The sequence below is a fragment of the Carlito syrichta genome, unplaced genomic scaffold (genome assembly GCF_000164805.1).
Source record: "Carlito syrichta isolate Samal-C Ts95f unplaced genomic scaffold, Tarsius_syrichta-2.0.1 Scaffold143646, whole genome shotgun sequence".
Lineage (NCBI taxonomy): Eukaryota > Metazoa > Chordata > Mammalia > Primates > Tarsiidae > Carlito > Carlito syrichta.
The window spans coordinates 12537-35434 of NW_007087742.1; the positions used below are offsets into that span (position 1 = coordinate 12537).

Sequence of the window (22898 nt, forward strand, 5' to 3'; positions counted from 1 at the left end):
GATATGAAATGTATGAACTTGAGTCATTCAAATATAAAAAAAGATTTTTGTTAAATTTAGCAATTTCTGGCATGTTAGACTAGAGCTCTGGTACTTATATTGGAAAGCAGAAAAAAATCCAAAATCACTGCATTTATTCATATTCCATGTAGATGGAAAATATTCTCTTAAAATGTGAGGTCTAAAACAACTCATACGCTTCTGCTTGTTTGATTTCCCCAAAGTGCTAATTCTTTTTTCTTTCTTCTGTGTCAGGTCCCTGAGAGTTGAGCGATGGGGAGACGTTTGGCCTTGATTCTGCTTCTGTTCCTCCTCCTCCTGCAGCATTTTGGAGATGGTGATGGGAGCCCAAGACTTGAACAGACGCCTCCTCTTCAGTTTACACATCTCCAGTACAATGTCACCGTGCATGAAAACTCTGCAGCTAAGACTTATGTCGGGCATCCGGTGAAAATGGGTATTTACATGACAAATCCATTGTGGGAATTAAGGTACAAAATAATCTCCGGAGACAACGAAAACCTGTTCAAAGCTGAAGAGTACATTCTTGGAGACTTCTGCTTTCTAAGAATAAGGACCAAAGGAGGAAATACAGCTATTCTTAATAGAGAAGTGAAAGACCATTACACACTGATAGTCAAAGCAGTTGAAAAGAATACTAATGCTGAGGCTCGAACAAAGGTCAAGGTGCAGGTGCTGGATACAAATGACTTGAGACCATTATTCTCACCCACCTCATATAGCGTTTCTTTACCTGAAAACACAGCCATAAGGACCAGTATTGCAAGAGTCAGTGCCACAGATGCAGACATAGGGACCAATGGAGAATTTTACTACAGTTTTAAAGACCGAACAGATATGTTTGCTATTCACCCAACCAGTGGTGCGATTGTGTTGACTGGTAGACTGGATTACGTAGAGACCAAGCTCTATGAGATTGAAATCCTTGCTGTGGACCGTGGAATGAAATTGTATGGGAGCAGTGGCATCAGCAGTATGGCCAAGCTCACGGTGCGTGTGGAACAGGCTAATGAGTGTGCACCTGTGATAACAGCAGTGACGTTGTCACCATCAGAACTAGACCGGGACCCAACGTATGCAATTGTGACGGTAGATGACTGTGACCAGGGTGCCAATGGGGAAATAGCGTCTTTAAGCATTGTGGCAGGTGACCTTCTTCAGCAGTTCAGAACAGTCAGGTCCTTTCCCGGGAGTAAAGAATATAAAGTCAAAGCCATTGGTGGCATTGATTGGGACAGTCATCCTTTTGGCTGCAATCTGACACTTCAGGCTAAAGATAAAGGATCTCCACCCCGGTTCTCTCCTGTAAAAGTAATTCATGTGACTTCTCCACAGTTCAAAGCTGGGCCAGTCAAGTTTGAAAAGGATGTTTACAGAGCAGAAATAAGTGAATTTGCTCCTCCCAACACACCTGTGGTCATGGTAAAAGCCATTCCTAGTCATTCCCACTTGAGGTATGTCTTTAAAAGTACACCTGGAAAAGCTAAATTCCACTTAAATTACAACACAGGTCTCATTTCCATTTTAGAACCAATTAAGAGACAGCAGGCATCCTATTTTGAACTTGAAGTAACGACAAGTGACAGAAAAGCCTCCACCAAGGTCTTGGTGAAAGTTTTAGGGGCAAACAGCAATGCCCCTGAATTTACCCAGACAACATACAAAGCATCTTTTGATGAGAACGTGCCCATTGGAACTACTGTCACAAGCGTGAGTGCGGTAGATCCTGATGAGGGGGAGAATGGATATGTGACATACAGTATTACAAATTTAAACCACGTGCCATTTGTAATTGACCACTTCACTGGGGCTGTGAGTACTTCAGAAAACCTGGACTATGAACTGATGCCTCGGGTTTATACCCTGCGGGTTCGTGCATCGGACTGGGGCTTGCCGTACCGCCGGGAAGTGGAAGTCCTTGCTACAATTACACTTAACAACTTGAATGACAACATACCCTTGTTCGAGAAAATAAATTGTGAAGGAACAATTCCCAGGGATCTAGGTGTGGGAGAGCAAATAACGACTGTCTCTGCTATTGATGCAGATGAACTTCAGTTGGTACAATATCAGATTGAAGCTGGCAATGAACTAGGTTTGTTTAGTTTAAACCCCAACTCTGGGGTGTTATCATTAAAGCAGTCGCTCATGGATGGCTTAGGTGCAAAGGTGTCTTTCCATAGTCTGAGAATTACAGCTACAGATGGGGAAAATGTTGCCACGCCTTTATATATCAACATAACCGTGGCTGCCGGCCGCAAGCTGGTCAACTTGCAGTGTGAAGAGACTGGTGTTGCCAAATTGCTGGCAGAGAGACTCCTGCAAGCAAACAAGTTACACAGTCAAGGAGAGATCGAGGATGTTTTCTTTGATTCTCACTCTGTCAATTCACATGCACCACAGTTTAGAAGTACTCTTCCATCCCGTATTGAGGTAAAGGAAAACCAGCCTGTGGGATCCAGTGTGATTTTCATGAATGCTACTGACCTTGACAGCAGCTTCAATGGAAAACTGGTGTATGCTATTTCTGGAGGAAATGAGGATGGTTGCTTCATCATTGACATGGAAACAGGAATGCTAAGAATTTTATCTCCACTTGACCGAGAGACAACAGACAAATATACTCTGAATATTACTGCATATGACCTTGGTCTACCCCAGAAGGCCGCTTGGCATCTTCTAGATGTAGTAGTTCTGGATGCCAATGACAATCCACCTGAGTTTTTGCAGGAGAGCTATTTTGTTGAAGTGAGTGAAGACAAGGAGTTGCATAGTGAAATCATCCAGGTTGAAGCCACGGATAAAGATCTAGGGCCCAATGGCCAGGTGACATACTCTCTTCTGACAGACACAGATCAGTTTTCAGTTGACAGTGTGACTGGTGTTGTTAAAATTATGCACCCTTTGGATCGAGAAGTGCAGCATGTGCACTACTTGAAGGTCGAAGCCAGGGATCAAGCCAGAGAAGAGCCCCAGTTGTTTTCCACAGTACTTCTGAAAGTATCACTAGACGATGTTAATGACAACCCACCGAAGTTTATTCCCTCTAATTACCATGTGAAAGTTCGAGAGGATCTTCCAGAAGGAACCATCGTCATGTGGCTAGAAGCATATGATCCCGACGTAGGTCAATCTAGTCAAGTGAGATTCAGCCTTATGGACCATGGAGAAGGAAACTTTGATGTGGACAAACTCAGTGGCGCAGTCAGAATTGTACAGCAGTTGGACTTTGAGAAGAAGCAAGTGTATAATCTCACTGTGAGGGCCAAGGACAAAGGGAAGCCAGTTTCTCTGTCTTCCACTTGCTTTGTTGAAGTTGAGGTGGTTGACGTGAATGAGAATTTGCACCCACCAGTGTTTTCCAGCTTCGTGGAGAAGGGCGTTGTGAAGGAAGATGTGCCTGTGGGTTCGTCAGTAATGACAGTGTCGGCTCAGGATGAGGACACAGGAAGAGATGGGGAGATCCGATATTCTATCAGAGATGGTTCTGGTGTTGGTGTTTTCAAGATAGACGAAGAAACAGGTACATATGTTTTCATCACTCTCCCTTGATGCTCGCGGCCATTTTTTTCGTATCTGCCCTGGGACAATCCCTTCGCAATTCCCACTTGATCTTTGTTAGGGCTTGGGGTAGACATGCAGGTGAGTAAGTTTATGTCTGATTGTGCTGTGTAGGTGTGTTTACGTGGAGTGAGCCATGAAGATGGAACCAGAGGGGTCTGAATGATCAAGTGGGCCTAAAATGAGTAAAAGGACAGGGAAAAAAGGACACTGATGTTCATCTCTAAGTTTGTACTTTGTATTGTCAGAAGCATTATTGTGGTTTTGTTCTAACTTTGAGAAGTCCTTCTAATGTTCTTCCAGCTAGTGTATTTGCAGACTCACACTTAGAATAACCACCATTACCATGTGGTGTGCCATTCAGCTTATCGCGTACCTGCAGTATGATGCCATACACACAGAGAAGATTATGTGCTAAAACTTCTATAATATGATCTTCTTAGTACCTCCTCGAATTTTTGTCAGAGAGGCAGATGTAGGATAAGGAAGTGTTGAGCTGAAAAAAATCTGGCTTGGAATCCTGGCTGTTATAGTTGTTAATTCATGATCTTGAACAAGTGAATTACTTCTTACAACTACCTTTTTTCATCTACAATATGGGGACACTCAAAAGAATTGTGAGGTTTATGTGAGGATAAAGTAAAATAACATGGGAAAGCTTCTAGCAGGTATTAGATCAGTTCATATCTTTTGGAAATGGCAGGAATGTTTTGTTATGATACTGTTTCTCCTAGAAGAAGCTTCTAAAACACCCACCTCCAGGTCAGCCCATGCATGCCAGAGAGTGTACTGTTTGCACTTTGTGCATACCTTACTCTTGCTGCAGAGATGTTGTCTTTCTGTGTGAGTCTCACTGAATGGACTGTGAGCCTCCAGGGCAAGCTGTTAGCTCATGCACTTTCCACCCTCAGCGCTTAGCAAAAGGTGTCGGGCATGTAGACGCTGTTCAATAAATGCTAAAAGAAGACATGGGTAAATTAATGAATATTTTGGCTTTGAATGTCCTGCCCTCTGAGAATGTTAGTGGAAATGGAAAGAAACTGCATTATCATAGCACTAATTAGCAGTAGGCGGGACTCAGTGTTTATTAATTTCATTGATATTTACTTTATAATTCTGTTCATTCTAAAAGGGACCAACTTTATTATATTGTGACTATATATTCAGTAACAACACACACACACACACACACACACAATAGCAACAATTATTCAGTCAACACCCACCCCGGTATCTATGCCCATGTGTTATACATGAAAAATACAACTTGTCTTAGAATCAAGTTATTTTGTCGACTGCAGTATTTTCATTGTGCTTTTTATTAGTTTAAGTGATTCTTTTTCTAAATGATTATATACCACATACATGTATTAGATGTATTATATATACAGATGTCACTCATTTAAAATATCCATAATTAATTTAAGAGAAAAAGCATTCATCAACAGCATCTACTCATCTTGAGTAGAATTCTTTTTCTGAGTCATACTATCCTATATAAAGTAGAATTTTCGAGTACAGTGTCAACATTAAAAAAAACCCGGAAGTTAATAACTGAAACTGACACCATGATTTGGTTTTTGTAAACTTTTCTAAGAACAATTATTCCTACTTTTTTTTTACTTTCCAAAGTAAATTTTAAAAGCCTATAAAGAACTGTTACAAGTTAAAATTGAGGCAGAAAATAGAGTCAAAATCTCAATTTACATCTCCCTTATGACTTTATACGAGCACTGCCTTTGGGTTTTTTCTCTCAAGGAAGAGTATTTTTATCATCAGTTTCTAAAGAGCCATTTAGAAACTTGTATTTTTCACCTATAAATTCAAGAAATCGGATATTTTTACTACCGAGAAAAGAAAAGGAGACAACTAACCAATCCAGGTGGTGTCCTGAAACAGATCAGTGGTGGATTTTAGAGCTGCAGGGTGGTGCCGGACTTCTCCAGTGGTGATTCAGTGTGAAGCTGTGCTGGGGCTGGGGTCATTGGCAGCGGAGTTAGTAAGTGTAAGACACTGTCATGCATTGGAGTACATACTGAGATTTAAACATGAGAGAGAAGCTGGAAATGTCCAGGTCGTTTATGCTGTGGTCCTTGCTTTACAGAGAAAACTAAGTGGTGTACAGCAGATTTATGTTGATATGCTTTTGGAAATTGAATAAAAGTGATAGAATAATATTTGTACATTTGACCTGGGGTGCATTACAAAGATCTGCTTTTGGCAGGCCAAGTCCCTTTTGAGATTCCTGGCAGGACGATTGATAACGTAGTGTAGAATTCCTTTAGGAAAAATCAGTATGTTTTATGCAGTAGAGATGCTAATGAATTAGACCTGCTAATTATTTGTGTGGAATGTGTCTAAGGAATTTCTAGGACGTGGTGGAAGTGTGTAAAGATTTCTGTCAGACGAAGAAAAGTGGATGCAGTTTGTGAACACCATTGGGGACCTCCTGGGAGACAGTGCTACTACTACTCAGTATGACTTGGAGCTGGCCTGCTGGTCAGCCTGGCACTTGCTGGAACGCTACCACTGGTCACCCGTTTCCACTAGGATTTCACTTTGCAGCGATGCTTTTAGTGCTGGGCTGATGGGTGTGAGCTTGTGCAGGGCTGCTTGGTTCTGGAGATCAAGAACCTGTCCACTTACCTGTTTCTTGCCTTTGATGTAACTTTAAACTGCTAGTATTGTCTGAGTAATATAACCACATTTTTTAGGTGTTTTACCTATTACAACATTGTCAAATATGTGTTATTCATATATATTTCACAGAACAGAGAACATGTCTAGCGATCTGAATTTGGTTCTATTTATAAGATCCTTTTCTTTTTAAATCTGCTTAAATTTGAAACATTCTATGGTCTGCATAAAAATCTGTCACCAAATGTAGAGTCCTGTTAGCTCTGTATTTTGTACATATTTTGCAAATGGTTTTGCAGGGAGATAACATATAATTGCAGTGTGGGGGCGGCAGTCGTTGACTCATCTGCTAATCTCTCACTGTATCTTATGCTTTTCCTGGAGAGGCCTCTGGGTATTAGTGAACGGTTCTGACAAATCCATGCCCACATGATTGCTCTTCCATTTGAGGTTTGGAAGGGTAGAGTGCTATGTGAAAAATTATTTGGAAAGTCAGTCTTGCTAGAGAGCCAATCTCCAGGGGTCTAATTAAGATTCTCCCCCTTAAATTTCTCTCCATAAGGTCTACAGTGAGGATTATAAAGTAGATTTAGCAGAAATGTTTAGTGGAGTAAATATCTTTGAAGCCTGAGTAATTTCACATTTAGTTTTTGATTTCCCCAACATACTTCTCAGCATTCATTGCCTTTTTTGCTTTAGATATATTCTTGGTTGCCTTGTTGTAAATTTCACCAGGCTATTCTGTCAACTGATTATAAGAGAATCTTGAACATCCCTCCTGTGGATTTGTGTAATAAATAAGCTTAGTTTTCTTGACTGATAGGTACCCATCAAGTTAATTATTGCTTGAGCACCAGTAAAATGTTGCAGCTTTTTGTTAATTTTTAAAACTAAAGTAATGTCTAAAAAAATGTGTGGCCAAAATATTTTTTTTAATTGTTCATAGAATTTTGTGTTGGCAGTGTTTAGTTTAGGCCGGTTTCCCTGCTACGTGTCTTGCAACTCTGTGTCACCTTCAGTTGAGAGTACTTTGGTTCCCATTCTGTGGGCTGTCTCCCTGCTCTTTTGATGGTTTCTTTTGCATTGCAGAAGCTCATTAATTTGTTGAGGTCCCACATGTCTATTTTATTTCTTACGGTATTGGTCTTTAGGGTTCTGAATAGGAATTGGTTCCCAGTTCCAATTTCCATAAGGCTGTCTCCTGCATTTTCTAAGATTCTTATAGTTTGAGGTTTTACGTTTAGGTCTTTGATCCATTTAGAGTTAATTTTTGTGGAACTCAAATCATTCTACCAAAAAGGTACCTGCACACGTATGTTTGTTGCAACTCTATTCACAATAGCAAAAACATGGAACCAACCGTGTTGCCCATTGAAGCTGGACTGGATAAAAAAATGTGGTACATATACACAATGGAATATCATGCAGCCACAAAGGACAAATATATGGATTTTGTAGCAACTCGGATGGATTTGGAGCCGATTATACTCAGTGATTTATCACAGAAGCAAAGAACAGAGTTCCATATGTTCTCACTCATAAACGAACCTTGAACAATTATAATGCTCTAAGAAAACAATTGACAGTAGTGGGAAACTGTCAGGGGTGGGGGGTGAGACAGGCAGCTAAGGGAAACTGCTAGGGGAGGGAGGGGCATACCTCATCAACAAGGGTACCTGCATGATCAATATTTATATACCTAACCCTGAAATGTGTACCCCACGTCTTTATAATAAAATTTTTTTAAAAAGAGAGTAGTTTGGTTCAGTTTTTGGCTATTAGTATATAAGGCAATTTAGTAATTTCCTTCTTCTGACTCCACGTATTTGGGGAGACCATGTTTTTCATTAAGAGCAAATTTCTAAACTTATTAGTGCTGCGTTATTCTAAGAATTCTGGTCCTGGTTTCAGGATTAAAATTTATGTTTCGATGAAAATACTTGGAATGGATTAATATAGAAGAACAACTGTTGCAACAAGATAAGTCACCATTCGTGAAGTAGGTTGGGGGGGTGAGGCCTACATTTTTCTTAAGAGAAAATGGCCATGTTCTCATTCTAGGGAATTGCTGGGGCTCTGTTCCTGAGTCACCATTCAGTGCCAGGCTCCCAGTTGTTCCTAGTTAGCCGGACACAACATGAGAGTGTTTTCTAGTGGGAACAGAAAGGAATCCCAATCTATGCTCACCTTACTGTTGACCTCAGTGAGGGACAATGCTTAGGGACCTTATGTCTGGTTTGGCAGAACTCTGAATATTTTAATGGTTGATTCAAATTTTAAAAAATAACCTTTTCTAACTTAAAACAAGATATGTTATGTGCGACCCAGGATCTGCGTTTGTTCCTCCGGTCTGGTCTGTTGTGACAGGAAGTAGCAGGTGGAGATACTGGTAGCTCGCGTGTCGTGACTAGGAAGTCGAGAAGAGTGGCCCAGCACTGTTAGAGCTGGCTGCTGTGGTGGCCTTACCTCTCTGGGAGCTGGCTCTGGAATTCCTGGCAGCAGGAGCTTGAATAGACAGGGGTGGGAGGCTTGGGAGGGAGTTGGAAATGTGCTGGTGAAAGGGCTTTTGTGTTACTGGCTCCTCCCTTGAGTGGCAGCAGCTGTTGTCCTCTGCGCTTTTTATTCCCCTCCTAGAAGAGTTTCAGAGAAAAGCAACTTATTTCTAGCCATAGTGAGACTGAAAGTTGGGCTTGGGCAGAAACGAGGTTATGATCGTGTGCTGTTGCTGTGTTTGGAAGTAAAAATCTGCTTTTTGGGGTGTGTGTGATTCTGAGTCAAGGCAGGGCATGTTCATAAGATTTACTAGTAGAGAAAGGGGCCTTCTTTGAAGCAGGAGGATTTTAAGATAAAATTAGGGTCGAGCTGGAAATTCCATTTTGTTTTGAAAGAAAACTGGGGCTCAGCTTTTCTTTAGTTGTGTGATATTTAACAAGTGGATGCTGTAAGTACTGACTAAATACATCTAGTTGGGAATGGGGTTGGGATAGAACTTTGAACTGTGATTCGAGGTCGTATTATGTTGTGGAACATGGTGGTGCTGTGCAGTGCCTTTCTCTATCCTAAACAAAGTCCAGGGGCCAGGACCCTGCAAGGGATGTGGGGTAGACACGTCGCAGTTAAACGTGCTCGCTTTGGCCTTGTGCATTCAGTGGTACCGATGTTGACTAGGACCCCAGCCTAGTAATATCCCACAGACACTGAGTAGCACGGCCAAGGGCTGCTCTACGCAACTATGTATTAATGTATTCAGTTTTCACAACTGCCAGGTAGACACTGTTACCCCTTGTTACAGGTGAGGAGACATTTGCAGAGAGGTTGAGGAATTTGCACGATGACTTGGGTACTGTGCTAAGTGGCAGAGCTACATTCTGTTGCCTCTCACTCTTTGAACAGTCTTGCAGAGATGCTTTCTGGAGCCCGTGGAAACGACTAGTCAGGTGGGTTTCTGGCTGAACTGGGTCAGGCTGGGTTAGAGACATCAACCTGAGAAGCTTCTTCCAGCCTTTTTACTCAGAAGGACATATTGCTACTTAGCACACTTAGAGTGGGATTTTAGAATTCCATCGTAGTGGCATGAAGAAGTTCAAGGTTACTAGTGACTAGCAGGTGAGTGGAGGTGAGTGTAGTTTCGCTGTTTAGCTGGACACTGAAGAAATGAACAGTGTCTTACCTGCATTTGCAATTGTGAAAGTGTGAAGTCATAGTCACGCCTATGTGCACTGCATAGGATGCTTTACTGTTGGAGCTTTTTTCTTGTGAAAGTAGTGTTTTAGGTGGTTGTTAGGGTCCCTAACCTTCAAAGTCAATTTAACCTCCAGGGCAGCTGGAGCTACCTGAATTGCCCTTCCTCTTTGAATCATTGTTCCCTGTCTTGCCCTCCTTGAAGTCTTGGCTCTGGTGCCTGGCATGTGATCACCTGGTATGCAGTGAGAAGACTGGAGCAAACTTGCTCTCCATGCCTCTTGGCAGGGAATAATTTTTGTGTTCTAAGGATGTTTAAGGATTGGTGGGCCAAGTCCATTGGCTCACACCCATAAACCCAGCACTTTGGGAAACCGAGGCAAGAAGATTGCTTCATCCAGGAGTTGGAAACCAGCCTGGGCAACATAGCGAGACTTCATCTCTACAAAAATTTTTAAAAGGCTAGGTGCAGTGGCTAACACCTATAATCCCAATACTTTGGGAGGCTGAGGTGAGAGGATTGCCTGAGCCCACAGGTTCTAGACCAGCCTGGGCAACTTGACGAGACCTCAGCTCTACAATAAATCAAAAAATTAGCTGAGCGTGTAGTTCCAGCTACTTGGAAGGTTGAGGTGGAAGGATCACCTGAGCCCAGCAGGTTGACGCTGGGGTGGCAGTGAGCATGCCACTGCAAGCCGTCCAGCCTGGGCAATGAAGTGAGACTCCAACTCACACACACAAAAAAATTTAAAACTTAACCTCTAGTCCCAGCTTTTTGGGGAGCTGAGGTGGAAGGATTGCCTGAGCCTAGAAGGCCAAGGCTGCGGTGAGCCGTGATCACAACACTGCAGTCCAGCCTGGGGAACAATGAGACCCTGACTCAAAAAAAAAAAAGATTGGGTATTCATAACTTGATGAGTGGCCTGTGTGTGTAAATATTTAGTGTTCACTCAGTTTCTGGTCTGTTCTTTCCATACCTTATACAATTATGGAAATTGAATAGATTTTAAAACTTTAGGTATTTACATTGAATTTTTTGTTAACTATTTAGTTACTGTTGTTTTGACCTTGTGGATTATTTTAATTCATAGGGTTGGGTCTGTCAAGCTTTTATTTATTAGTTTGTGTTTTGTTATTTTGCAGTTACTTTTATGGGATTTATTTCTTTGAAAAAATAAATTGTTAGTTATAAATTGTGCATGCTCACCACACAAGACATAATGCCATGAACCAGTCTTTCCAGTGTCTTTCTCACTAGGAATAAGTGGGCTTGGAACGATTGCCCTTCAAGGGCACATGCCTGTTCTTGTTGAGTTAGCAAATCTCAAGCTTAACAGCAGTGATAGTAAATCTAGGAAACTCTTTACATGTATGCTTCAAGGGCCAGTCTTATGGTACAGTTGTGTCATAGCTCCTCAGTATTCCCAGGACTGTATTGAACCTGTTGTATTGCTGAGACTCAAATGAGCGGAGACTGTCCTGTTGAATAGGAGTCTTCAGAATTGTCTTCTTTATTGTGTACTGGGAAGAGTCTACAAATAAAATCTGTTTTAGACTAATTGATTTTTAAAAAATAAAAGTTTCTGAGCTATTTCAGTAGTTTCTAAAGGGTTCTTTCTAGCTTATGATAATGTAACCATATTTTAATCACTGGTCCACCTTTTCTTCTTAATCATCCTCAGTATGTAATTATAGTGAATATTTATTGAGCTCTTGCTGTGTACTTGCCTGTTTTAATCTCTTTATATAAACTGTCTCTTTAGATTGTCATAATAAATTGAGTAAAATTAGATGTTGTTATACTTTGCTTATGTAGTTCTTGTCTATATAAAATTATAAAAATAAGACAATGGCAATTATGATGCACAATGACTGTGCTGTTGAGTTTTGAAATACTCTGTTGCACTTTTTAAAAAATAAAAATTAAGCAGTGCCGTGGAAATTGATGAGGCTTAAAATGGGTTGCATTTGAAGGTACCTGGTAACACAGACACAAGCCAGGGTGTTCGTCTTTCATGGAACCCTCAAGCATTCTGGTGTCTCTGCATTGCCTCATGTCCATGTTCCTTAGCAGGGCTTGTGATGCCCAGATACCCTCGCTTGCCTCTCCCAGAGTACATGTGAGATCCCCTTATAGCTTCCATGCACCCTTGTCCTTTAGCTTCTGCCCCCTGGATGCGCTCAAGTCCCCTGTGCCTCAGTTTCCTGCTTCCCATCTTGGGTACACATTTCCCACTGGATCAGCTTGTATTCTTTCATAACTCTGCTTCATCAAGTTTTCTCAAGGCTTATCCACATGGAGATAGTTGTTCTTTCCTTTTATTCACGTAGAAAACTCTTATTGCAAGTATCACTCTAGTATAACTTTTTAGTTACATGCCCTTTCCTTTTAGGTTGCCAGTTCAGTGTGAGTGTATTGTAAATCTTTTGCTGCTGGATTTTTGCAGCAGGTACTCAATAAGTGTTTGTGGAGTTGACCTCACAAGCCATTGTTGCCTCCCCGAGAGACCTTTCCTTCGAGCCAAGTGGTTAGTCTTTGCTTTTTTTTGTTCCAGGACCACTTTCTGTATGTCCTTTTGTTGTCTGTCAGGACACTACTTATCTGTGTCCCTCAACCCAAGAACAGAGTCTGACCTCAAATATCTTTATTATGCCTTCTGTGAATAGTGGCTAACATAGCCGTATGTGGGTAGCCCATGTTTGCTCGGTGAGTGACTAGATCGTAACATATAACACTAGTTGTAGCTGTGAAGGTTGCCCGAAGCTTCTTTTCTACTACCTTGAGTACCTATTTCTAGACTTCCAAAACAGTGGTTGCTAATGTTTCTGGCATCGTAGAAACTTTGAGAATCTGTTGAAAGCTGTGTGTTCTCTCTTCAGAGATACAGTGATTGGATACAATACCAGGGGCTCTTGAAATGCTGAACCTATGTTCATGGGCTTTCGGTATCCACAAGTCCTTGGTTTCAGTTCTTCTGCTGTTGAACCTCCAGGTCGCCAGTTCTCCCAAGTTCTCATAAAGGAGTTCTAGAGGGTGAGGACAGTAGTGGTGGCGATGGTAGTGTCATGCACCTGTGTGAGACTTTCTCACTGCAAGTATTTCTACACGCATTGTGTGACACCTGATCTAATATAATTATGCTCATAGCACAGTGGGTTTTATTTCTGTTTTATAAATAAGCCAGGCTAACCTTTTCAAAGGACAGATCACTTTCCTGTGTATTATATGTGTGCCTAAAATGATTTCAAGAGAAACTGTCAATCAAGGCTGTTTCCAAGAGAAATAACCTATAGTTCTTTATACACCTGTCTCATCAGATGCTCTGTCTCCCCATTGGGGTGTACGAAACAAATTGTGGTGTACAGTCATCCCCTGGGATAGGTGGGAATTGATTTCCAGACCGCCTGTGTGTACCCAGGTCCGCTCATACTCAAGTTCCATAGTCAGCCCTCCACACACACCGGTGTTTGCATCTTGTGAAGACCATATTTTCTGTCTGCCTTCAGTTGAAAATAATTCATATTTAAGTGGACATGCACTATTCAAACCTGTGTTGTCCTAAGGTCACTGGCATTCTTATTTAAGTTTAACAGCTTTCTAGGCCAGAATTTGGTCTTTAGTTTTGCCAACTTACCATGGAAATCCTCTGTTGCTCTACTGTCTGTCAGAAAACTCACACTTCTAATGATAAAGTTAGCTTTAGTGGCAGAATGAATTTTTATTTAAATGGACTTATAAATATATTAGGTTTGTGACTAGCCCCCTTATTTAGTGCAGAAGAAAACAGTCTGAATAAATAATGCTTATTTTTAAAGGTTAGTGTTCATTATAAGAGGAGCATTAGGCCGGGCGCAGTGGCTCATGCTTGTAATCCCAGCACTTTGGGAGGACAAGGTGAGAGAATTGCCTGAGCTCAGGGGTTCAAGACCAGCCTGGGCAACTCGGTGGGACCTCATCTCTACAACAAGTAGAAAAATAAGCCGGGCGTCATAGCATGCACCTGTAGTTCCAACTACTTGGAAGGCTGAGGCAGAACAATCACCTGAGCCAGGTAGGTCGAGGCTGCGGTGGCCGTGAGCGTGCCGCTGAACTCTAGTCTGGGCAACAGAGTGAGACTCCGACTCAAAAAAAAAAAAAAAAGGAGCATTAAACAATCTTACAAGAAAGATGAAATCAGTGTATGTGTGGAAAAGTGAGCTGTGGTTTCTAGGCACTGCTATTCATACCACTTCCAGGCAATATGTTTTTTGATTTGTATGGAAAGACAGCTGTACCATAAATTCTCAGTTAAAAGACTCTAAAAATTTGTTTGTGGGCACTGTCTTGCTTTTAGCTCTCTATTAATATTTTTACTTGCCCTTTTACTCTTGAGGGGCTAAGATGTCTTGTTTCTCTTATCGTGGTGCTTGGCACACAGCTAGCGCCCAGTACATACTTGTTCAGTGGTGTTCATCTTTGAACTCTATAGACGTGATACTTTAAGTGTTTATGCTGTTCTTTTGAATTGTTGCCCAGCTGAAGGTGTTTATAAATTAACATGAAAAAAAGATGAGTCTTCCATGTAAATACCAAGTTAATCTATTGGTTGAGACAACAGATGGAAATCAGTTGTTTTTCAAAGACTAAACAAAATTTTCAACAAAAAGCAAAAGAAAATGTTTTCTCTTAATGTTGTGATAACCTCACATGGAAGATGGAATCTGTTTAAATAAAAAAAAAAAAGCATGAACATGAATAATTATCTGTTTGGTTTCAGTTGGCTGAATGTTGTTGCTTTCAGAAAGCACTCAAACTAAGCATCATGTCTATGGAGTTCAAAGTTTTATAGCTTAAGGTCAGTGATTTTTAAAATATGTGTTATGAAGAATTATTGTAGCATGTTTTAAAAATCTACTTTGTCATTTGACTTCCACCAGAAGGATTATAAGTTTCTTGAGTCAGAGACTTTGCTCATCTCAGTATCATATGCTGAGACCTGTGCTTGGCTTACAGGCACCAAGCAAGTACTTGTTGGATGTGTAAAATTGTAAAATTATCATTATTATTACTTTGAGTCAGAGTTTCACTCTCTTTCCCAAGCTGGAGTGCAGTAACGCAATCATAGCACGCTGCTGTGTTGACCTCCTGAACTGAGGCAGTTTTCCACCTCAGCCTCCCAAGTAACTGGGATTACAGGTGCATGCCACCACACCCAGCTTATTAAAAAAAATTTTTTTTTTTTTTTGTCGCGTCGAGGTCTCGCTATGTTGCCTAGGCTGGTTTCAAACTCTTGGGCTCAAGCAGTTCTCCCACCTTGGTCTCCCAAAGTGCTGGGGTTACAGACATGAGCCACTGTGCTCGGCCTGGATATGTAAAATTTGAAATTGAAATAGATGATACAAAATATTGAAGAGAAACATTGACCTAAAAACTCCTGTTTTGAATTTGTTTTATTGTAGTTAAAACTGCTCTTCCACTTAAAATACCCCTTCATACCCTCCAAAATAACAATAATTAGAACAGCAAAACATTTTAGTAGGAATAATGATTCTTTTTTGTTTATGTTTTACTTTATCTAGTAACTGCTTTTTTTTTTTGGTCAGACTGAGTACCTAAGTACTGTGGTTTTCCAAGTGAATATACCTGAGCTAGGCATTGTTTTCACGACTATAGAATAGCAATATTGCTTCTCTCTTCTGTATTTAAAAATATTCTATTTGAAGTTAGAAGGATGAGTATCCATTTATATTGCACATTAGTCAGCAGAAACTTGAACTCTTAAGATGTTTAAATTAGTAGGCTCTATTATTTGCTAATATCGTTATTGATGAATTTCTTAAAACTTAAAGAAATAATTACTACAGAGATTCACAGAGTATATTTTGAAACTTAGTGTTCTGGATTAAATTGAGCACACATAAACATATCCTCAAAAATTATTTGGTTATTTCTGTTGATGGGTGCCGTTTACTTATAAGCAAATTTCTTCTTTTAAAACCTGGCTGAGTAATAGGAAATTTAGTGACTGGACTTTGAAGGAAAATACAGTAATGTGTATGTAAACTAAAAATATCTTCCTCGTTGCAGTGACTACATCTGAATAAAAGGTTTTGAAAACTCTCATTTGCTTTTTGTCTACTTTTCTTGCTACTTAAGAACTCTGATTTTAAACCTTTCACCCGTATAAATAGAAAATTAACAGTAGCTAGTTCAGTTAGCCTAATTATTACAATTTAAAAGTAACTTTTTAGGATGACTAAAAGAAGGAAAGGCCTTTGTGGACGTTCTTCTCTGTGTATTTGGGTAGAAATCAGTTCACAGGAGAGGCGGATTCAGAGTTTGAGAGAGATGGAACATTATGAGAATAGAGAATGGTTAGGTGAGAAGAGAGAGGTTAGTTAGTGGGCAAATCCAAATATAAGTGGAAACACTTTATCACCTTTGGGCTAGTGTTAAGTTTTGTGAAGAAAATCACAGAGAACTGTGTAATTTAACCTTTTGTTGGGACGCTAACCATCTTAAGACTTGGTGGCTTGAAACAACTCCCGTTTATTGAGGTGATGGTTCTGTGGGTGGACAGTTTGGGCAGGACTCGGCTGGGCTGACTCAGGTCAACCAGTTGCCATTGAGCTCGATGGCTCTGTTCCCAAGTGGAGCTGCTCCCCTCTGACACCTCTAGGCCCTGTGCCTTTGTCACCCTGGTGGTCCCCGGGATCCAGGAGTGCTAGGAGAACAACTGAGCCCTCTCGAGGCGAGGCTCCGGGCTCACCCAGTGTCCCTTCTCTCACATGCTATTGGCTTAGTAAGGTGATTCAGCACCGGTGGGGAACTAGACTCTACCTTGCTGAGAGCAGTTGTCAAGTATTGTGTTCGTTTTCAGTCTAGCAGAGGCACTTTCGATTTTTCCCTTGGAGGACATTCCTTTTGGTTGTTAAGATGTGCATAAGAATTTAAAGACTTTTGAAAACTGTGGAAGTGTCTGTGGTGTCTTAAAATTTCTCTACTTTACCCAGTCACCTATACTTTAGGGTTTTAATACTGTTAAGAGATACAATGGCCTTGCAGTATGTGTTCAAGTTCCGTTTAGCACTTTTCCATTTCAGCTAGAACCTAAGCAGAGATACCGGGAGTAGGCATGACGTCTGAAGACAGCAGAGCAGCTCCTCCATTCCCTTTCTGTTTCCGTCCCTGTCGCAAAGATTTCTGAAGCTTCTTGCCCCCAAGGGCATTTGAGAACCCCAGTTATTGTGCATCCTTCTGAAGCTGAAGGGGCAGAGACAAAGAGCTTGGTCGAAGGCAGCAGGGAGTTCTCCTCCTCAGACTCCGGCCTGCCAGTGATAACTTGGCTCAGTAGCAACACTTTCTTGCTAACTAATTCATCAAAACTGTTTCCTTCGTTTGTTGCTCTCCCTTAGAGGATGGAAAACTTGGGGGAAACAGAGTTGGGAATACAGGGACGACTTTGAGGAGGTGGAAGTAGAAACTGACATGGAGAGGAGTGTTGCTTTGGTTTCTCTAGATTGCATGCATGCTTCTGACGTCTCTGCGTAAGATACAGCTTAAAGGGAAATGTATTAAAAATAACCTAAAGATGTATTTTAATACCATTTAGTCTTATACTAAATTTAGCTTATATTTTGGTCGTTATGGGACATATCTGCAACAGAATAAATAGGAAAGTACTCTGCGATAAGTCGAAATAGAAGTCTTAGGATTTGAAACAGAAACTTGTAACTGTGTAGATTCACTATGCAGTTTAATGTTATATCTGTCTGGAAATTTGGGAGTGGATGTCTTTGAACACACTGGCATATACATGGGAAAAGAACCTGTGGCCATCTTTTACAGAGCTTTTAAGAGAAGTAATAGTTAAACCCCAGCCGCCATTCTTCTTCTCAAAAAGAGGGGAAGAGTAGACCACAAAAGCATTTATTAGAAATGATTCAAGGTTTAGCACTTTATTTAGATATGAATGCTCATATGAAAAAGGTGAACTGATTTTTACAATTTACATAAACACAGTTGTATAAATTTTGCCTCTTATTACTGTTACATGACTTACTTATGTAGCATGGCAGCACTGCTCAGTATCTATATATATGAAATCATATATTCTAGTGGCCACAATAAAAATAGAACAAGTTAAGTTAATTTTAGTAATATATTTTATTTAATCCAACAGCAAAAAGTGTAATTTCAGCATGCAATCAGTATGAAAAAGTATTAGTAAGACCATTAACATTCTTTTTGTCATAAGAAGTCTTTAAATGAGTGTGTATTTAACACAGCATATTTCAGTTTGGGCTAGCCCCATTTCAGTGCTTATTAACAAGGCTTAGAGATTTGCGTAGGGTTTGACTACCTTAAAGATTATTTGTAACTTAAATTTGAGTACATAGTTGGTTATTGGGTTTTCTTGTGTGAAAGGCATCCATGACATATTTGGCAAAGTTCTTCCTGTCCAAGTCATTCACCTCAATTGGTTTTAATTTTCTGCAAAGAAGCTGTGCTGGATTCTATTGGGGTGGACAGAATGGTTCCTGTTTTTACTTTCTTAACTGTCTTAAAATGACCAGCTTTCTAAAGAATAGTAAAATTGGGATAATGGCTTTATGAGAAGGAATATAATTTATCTCCATAGTCTCAAGTGTTTGCTCTTCTGTTAAAAATTTCCTTTAGAGAAATTCAGCTGTGAATTCTACTATGCTCTTGCATAATGCATTGCAGTCACTAATGTTTTTTGGTATTTATAGCTATTCTGTAGTGTTAGGGAAAATGTAATTAGTGACGGAGGAAGTGGCTACTAAAACATGAAAAGATAATATGTTGAGAAAAACTATTGGTTGCCTTCATTTGTTTGGTGATGGGAAAAAGTAAGTATGAGGTTTTCTAGTGTGACTTCAGTGACTCCATGCTCTTTGCAAAGAAAGTCACATGGTAACTTAGTTGGTCTGTATTTTCTTGTGGCTACTAAGAGATAACCACCAACAAAGGAGGACCCAGTCACCTAGGAGAGAGGACAGATCTCTGGTTGGTTGCACCCTGGTGGAAAGAGAAGGTTCCAGGAGTTGAGTTTGGCCTGGTGTGGGTGCCAGGTATCCTGTGCTAATGGCATTCAGTGAGAACATTAAAAGCTCATTATACTGGTGTTGCTGAAAATTTATTTGTCAGAGAGGCTGGTGGCCTAGATGCAGGCATGGCTTCTAAAATATTACAGTGAGGCAATTCTTGTAATGTTAAGGGAGTGTCAAAGCTAGAGGGAAACTCATTTTGCAGTCTTTTGACTTGGGCTCTCTCTTGCTTTGTGTTAATGGACATGACAAAGCCCAGCAGTTAACTTCCCATGAGAACATTGTTTTCAGCTAAAAGTTTTCCAGTAATAGCTTTTGTAAAATTCTGAGTAAATAGGTGTTTTTTCTCAGATAAACATTTGTTACTTAAGTTGTCCCTTTAAAATTACTTTTTGGAGGTATATTTTGGACTGGTAACATTTGACAGATGAGACATAAAATTTTTTTTGTGTGTGTGAAAGTGTATGACATCTTAAAATAATATTTTACAGAGTAATTTTCCAAAATGTTTATTTAGACCTGGTCCACCATTTCCAAGTGAAGCAAAACCTTTATTAATTAACAAGTTCCTCTAGGCTTCCAGAATTGTTAACCTGTGTAATTAATTCAGAACCCACATTTTTCACACATCTCTCTGGCATTATGGGGCATTAATGAAAAGCGGTTGCTGTTCTGTGAACTTGATCTTTGTGTTGTTTCATTTGTCTGTTCATTCTTTTCAGAGTTGAGGTTTTCAGTTCTATGGAATTTTCCATGTAATGTTAGGATGTGCACACTGGGATGATTTTTTTCAGTTACATTTGTTCTTGTCATGATATTTTTCATGTCATTGGGTTTAGACAAACACAGGCTATTAAAACCTACTGTGCAGCATCACCACTGCTACCTCTGTATCTCCTAAATCTACCTGCTTCCATCTGGGCTTCAGCAGTTTCACATCAAAAGTTGTGAATGAAGCTTAAGTAAATATGTTTATTTTGCACTGACTGATGGCCAGGAAATCTGCTGAAGGGTTTTTTTTTTTAACCCCTGCTGGGCGAACCATCACTGTGACAGGTAAATAGAATCCCTCAATAAAGCTTGAACTCCCTCCCTCTTCATTTCTTCAGGACTGCTGAATGTAGGGATTGTCTTGCTTGGAACCCTATTGATTAGGTCACAGCCTGGTCTGCAGAAAACAGAGCTGCCCAGGGGCCATCTCCCTGCAGGGGATTTGCTAAAGCCCGTGTGAAAGAACCACGTGGGGTCTCGCGATTACCTTATGAACAGGAATCGGTTCAGGCAGCAGATACGTATTAAGGACCTATTAACTTCTACAGGCTTCTCTTTGAGTTGAAAAGCACTTGGGAGTGAAGGAATAAAAGGAAATTATTGCCAAAGCCACTAAAGGTGCGTCTTGCCATATCTCTGCGGGTGCATCTGTTGAGTTGCAAATTTGTTTCCTGCTGGGGCATCTGCCTTGCTTTAGAAATCCCATTTAAGGTCATGAAAAGGGAGTTGGAAAATGATTACATAATGTTGATTCTTTTTTGAAGCTTTGCCTCTCCATAGCATTTGGACAAAATTAGAGAATGCCTCACCTTTAGGTGATCTTTGTTTTCCAGTTAAAAAAAAAAACAAACCAATAATTATTGTAGAAGCCTGGGAAAACGTAGACTGTTGTAAAGAAGAAAACATATAATTAAAATGTTACTGCCTAGAGCACTGTTGAATTTTTTCCTTAGTTTGTGTGTGCACTCACAAACATACCTCCAGTGCCAGGTGCTGGGTTTGTAAAAATGTGCCGCCCTTGTCGTTTTGTCTATGGGATATCCAGAGCTTCTCCTGTGCATAAGTATTCTTAGAGGATGTGATTTGGTAATATGATTACCATCACAGAGGCAAACTATAATACAAGTTTAGTATCCCTTATCTGTAATGTTTAGGACTGGAAGTGCTTCAGATTTTAGAATATTAGTAGTATACTGGTTGAGCACCCCAAATCCAGAATGTGAAATCCAAAATGCTGCAGTAAGCATTTTCTTTGAGCATCATGTCAGTGCTCAAAAGTTTCAGATTTTGGAGCGTTTCAGATTTTGGGGTATGAGATGCTCAACTTGTATGCATAATAATACCCAGTTTTTGAACATTTAAGTTCCATGTTTGTGTGAATCTCTGTTGCCTTAGCATAAATTCCAGAAAGTGAAATAACTGGGATCAAAGGGAATGAAATTAGTAAAAGCTGCATTTTTGATGAGAAATAAAAGTCCCACCTGCTGTTTGAGAATGGCCATTTCTCTTTATTTTTGATGCCACTGAATATTTGGATTTTAAAACAAAAACCAAATGGTACCAGTTTTATAGGTGGAAAATATTACCTCTGTTGGGGACTATGTATAATTGAAAGAATGGCTGTTAATTTTTTGACTGTGTGTTTGAAAATTCTGGTTTTCATAAACCAGTTTTTCTGGGATGGTATTCTTTGATTTAACTTACCTTTTTCTGATTTTTGTCCCTAATGGCACCTTAAGGCTTATTTACTTACTTTTTTTTTTTTTTTTTTTTTTTAACGAATATCTTCTATGTGCCAGATAGGGGTTCTGTAGAGTAGGAGGGGGATGGGGAGAAGCTATAAAATATGGTTTCAGTTTGTTTCATTGGATAGATAACTGCTTGCTTGATAAAATTATATGTGTACCTCCTCAACAAGGGTACCTGCATAATCAACATTTGTAAACCTAGCCCTGAATTGTACCCCACGTCTTTAAAAAAAGTTATATGTGTAGCATGAATTTTTAGTTTTAGTTGCTATGAGGCTTATCAGATTAAAACATGTAATTTTGCTGTTTAAGCCATGAATATTAAGTTCTCTTTTCATTCCCTAAGTGGTCCTTATAAATTAATTCATTGTCCTGTGTCTATATGTAATTATATACTTAGCAGTACAGTAACTGAATGAAAACAAGGGTCTTCTGGGATAATTTCAGAACATATGGTCAAGGTTCTGATACCAGGCAGTAAGAAATCCTTGGCTGCTGTGAACTCATGTTAAGAACTTAAGAGAGACTGTGAAGCAGAAAAAAAACACAGGGTTCTATACACAACATAACTGAGTAGAGAACAGTTAAAAAGAAATGTAAGTGATAAGCAAAAAGTTTTAAGTTGGTGAGGTGGGCAGTAGATTCAAGACTTAAATATTAAAATGAGATTTGTAATTGATTGCATTTCAACAAATTAGACCCAGATGTTAGGAAATCACTATTTTGATTTAAATATGCTGGGGTGATTTCATTGAGCCCTTCGAAAAACTAACACTCATTCAGAACTTCGGGTATTTTTTGTTAGCTTCATACTGCATACTTATATAATTCTGGTAACTAATAAAACTGCAATTTAGAGCCCAATTTACCGATACAATGATAAATATAGAGGACATAGGCAGAAAAAAAATCCCTGCATACTTTCTTCAGAATTTGGGTGGAGTAGAAAATTCACAAGTAATTTTGATGCACAAAACTTTCTGCCTTCTTGCACCATGGGGAACTCATTGTAAAGGGGGCAGTACTGAATGGATGCATCTTTAATCATCTGGAAGTAAGAAATCCATTATTTTTCTAAACCAGACAGTAGTTGTCTGTTTTAATGGAACAGTTGGTTGATTACAGCTCTTCAGGGCTGCGTTCTCCTTGCTTACTTCCCATGGATAGTCGGGATTGTCATAAGTGAGTCAGAGTCAAAGGATTTAGAGTAATCTGAGGCTGATTGATTTATTTTGGTAGAGTTTTAACTAAGGGAAGTGGATTTCCTTATAGCAGATTCCCACAACTTGGGTGCTTAGACTTTGTTGGATGCTTAGAATTGACTCTCATCTACAAATACATAATGTTGTGGTGCAGTGGACTAATAGAACATGGTTCTGGACCTGCCAATGTTCTCTTTTTTAGTAAAGAGAACAGGGCTTCTTACCT

At 39.9% G+C, this 22898-nt stretch overlaps 1 protein-coding gene across 1 annotated transcript in view; it reads left to right on the top strand.

Annotated features, from left to right (window-relative positions):
• The first annotated feature begins 256 nt into the window (after positions 1-256).
• The window catches only part of FAT1 (FAT atypical cadherin 1), a 118311-nt gene continuing 95669 nt past the window's right edge, over positions 257-22898 (top strand). The window contains exon 1 of the mRNA XM_021708700.1: positions 257-3544. Within this exon, the coding sequence (XP_021564375.1) occupies positions 274-3544 (3271 nt within the window). The 5' untranslated portion in view covers positions 257-273. The remainder of the gene's footprint in view (positions 3545-22898) is intronic.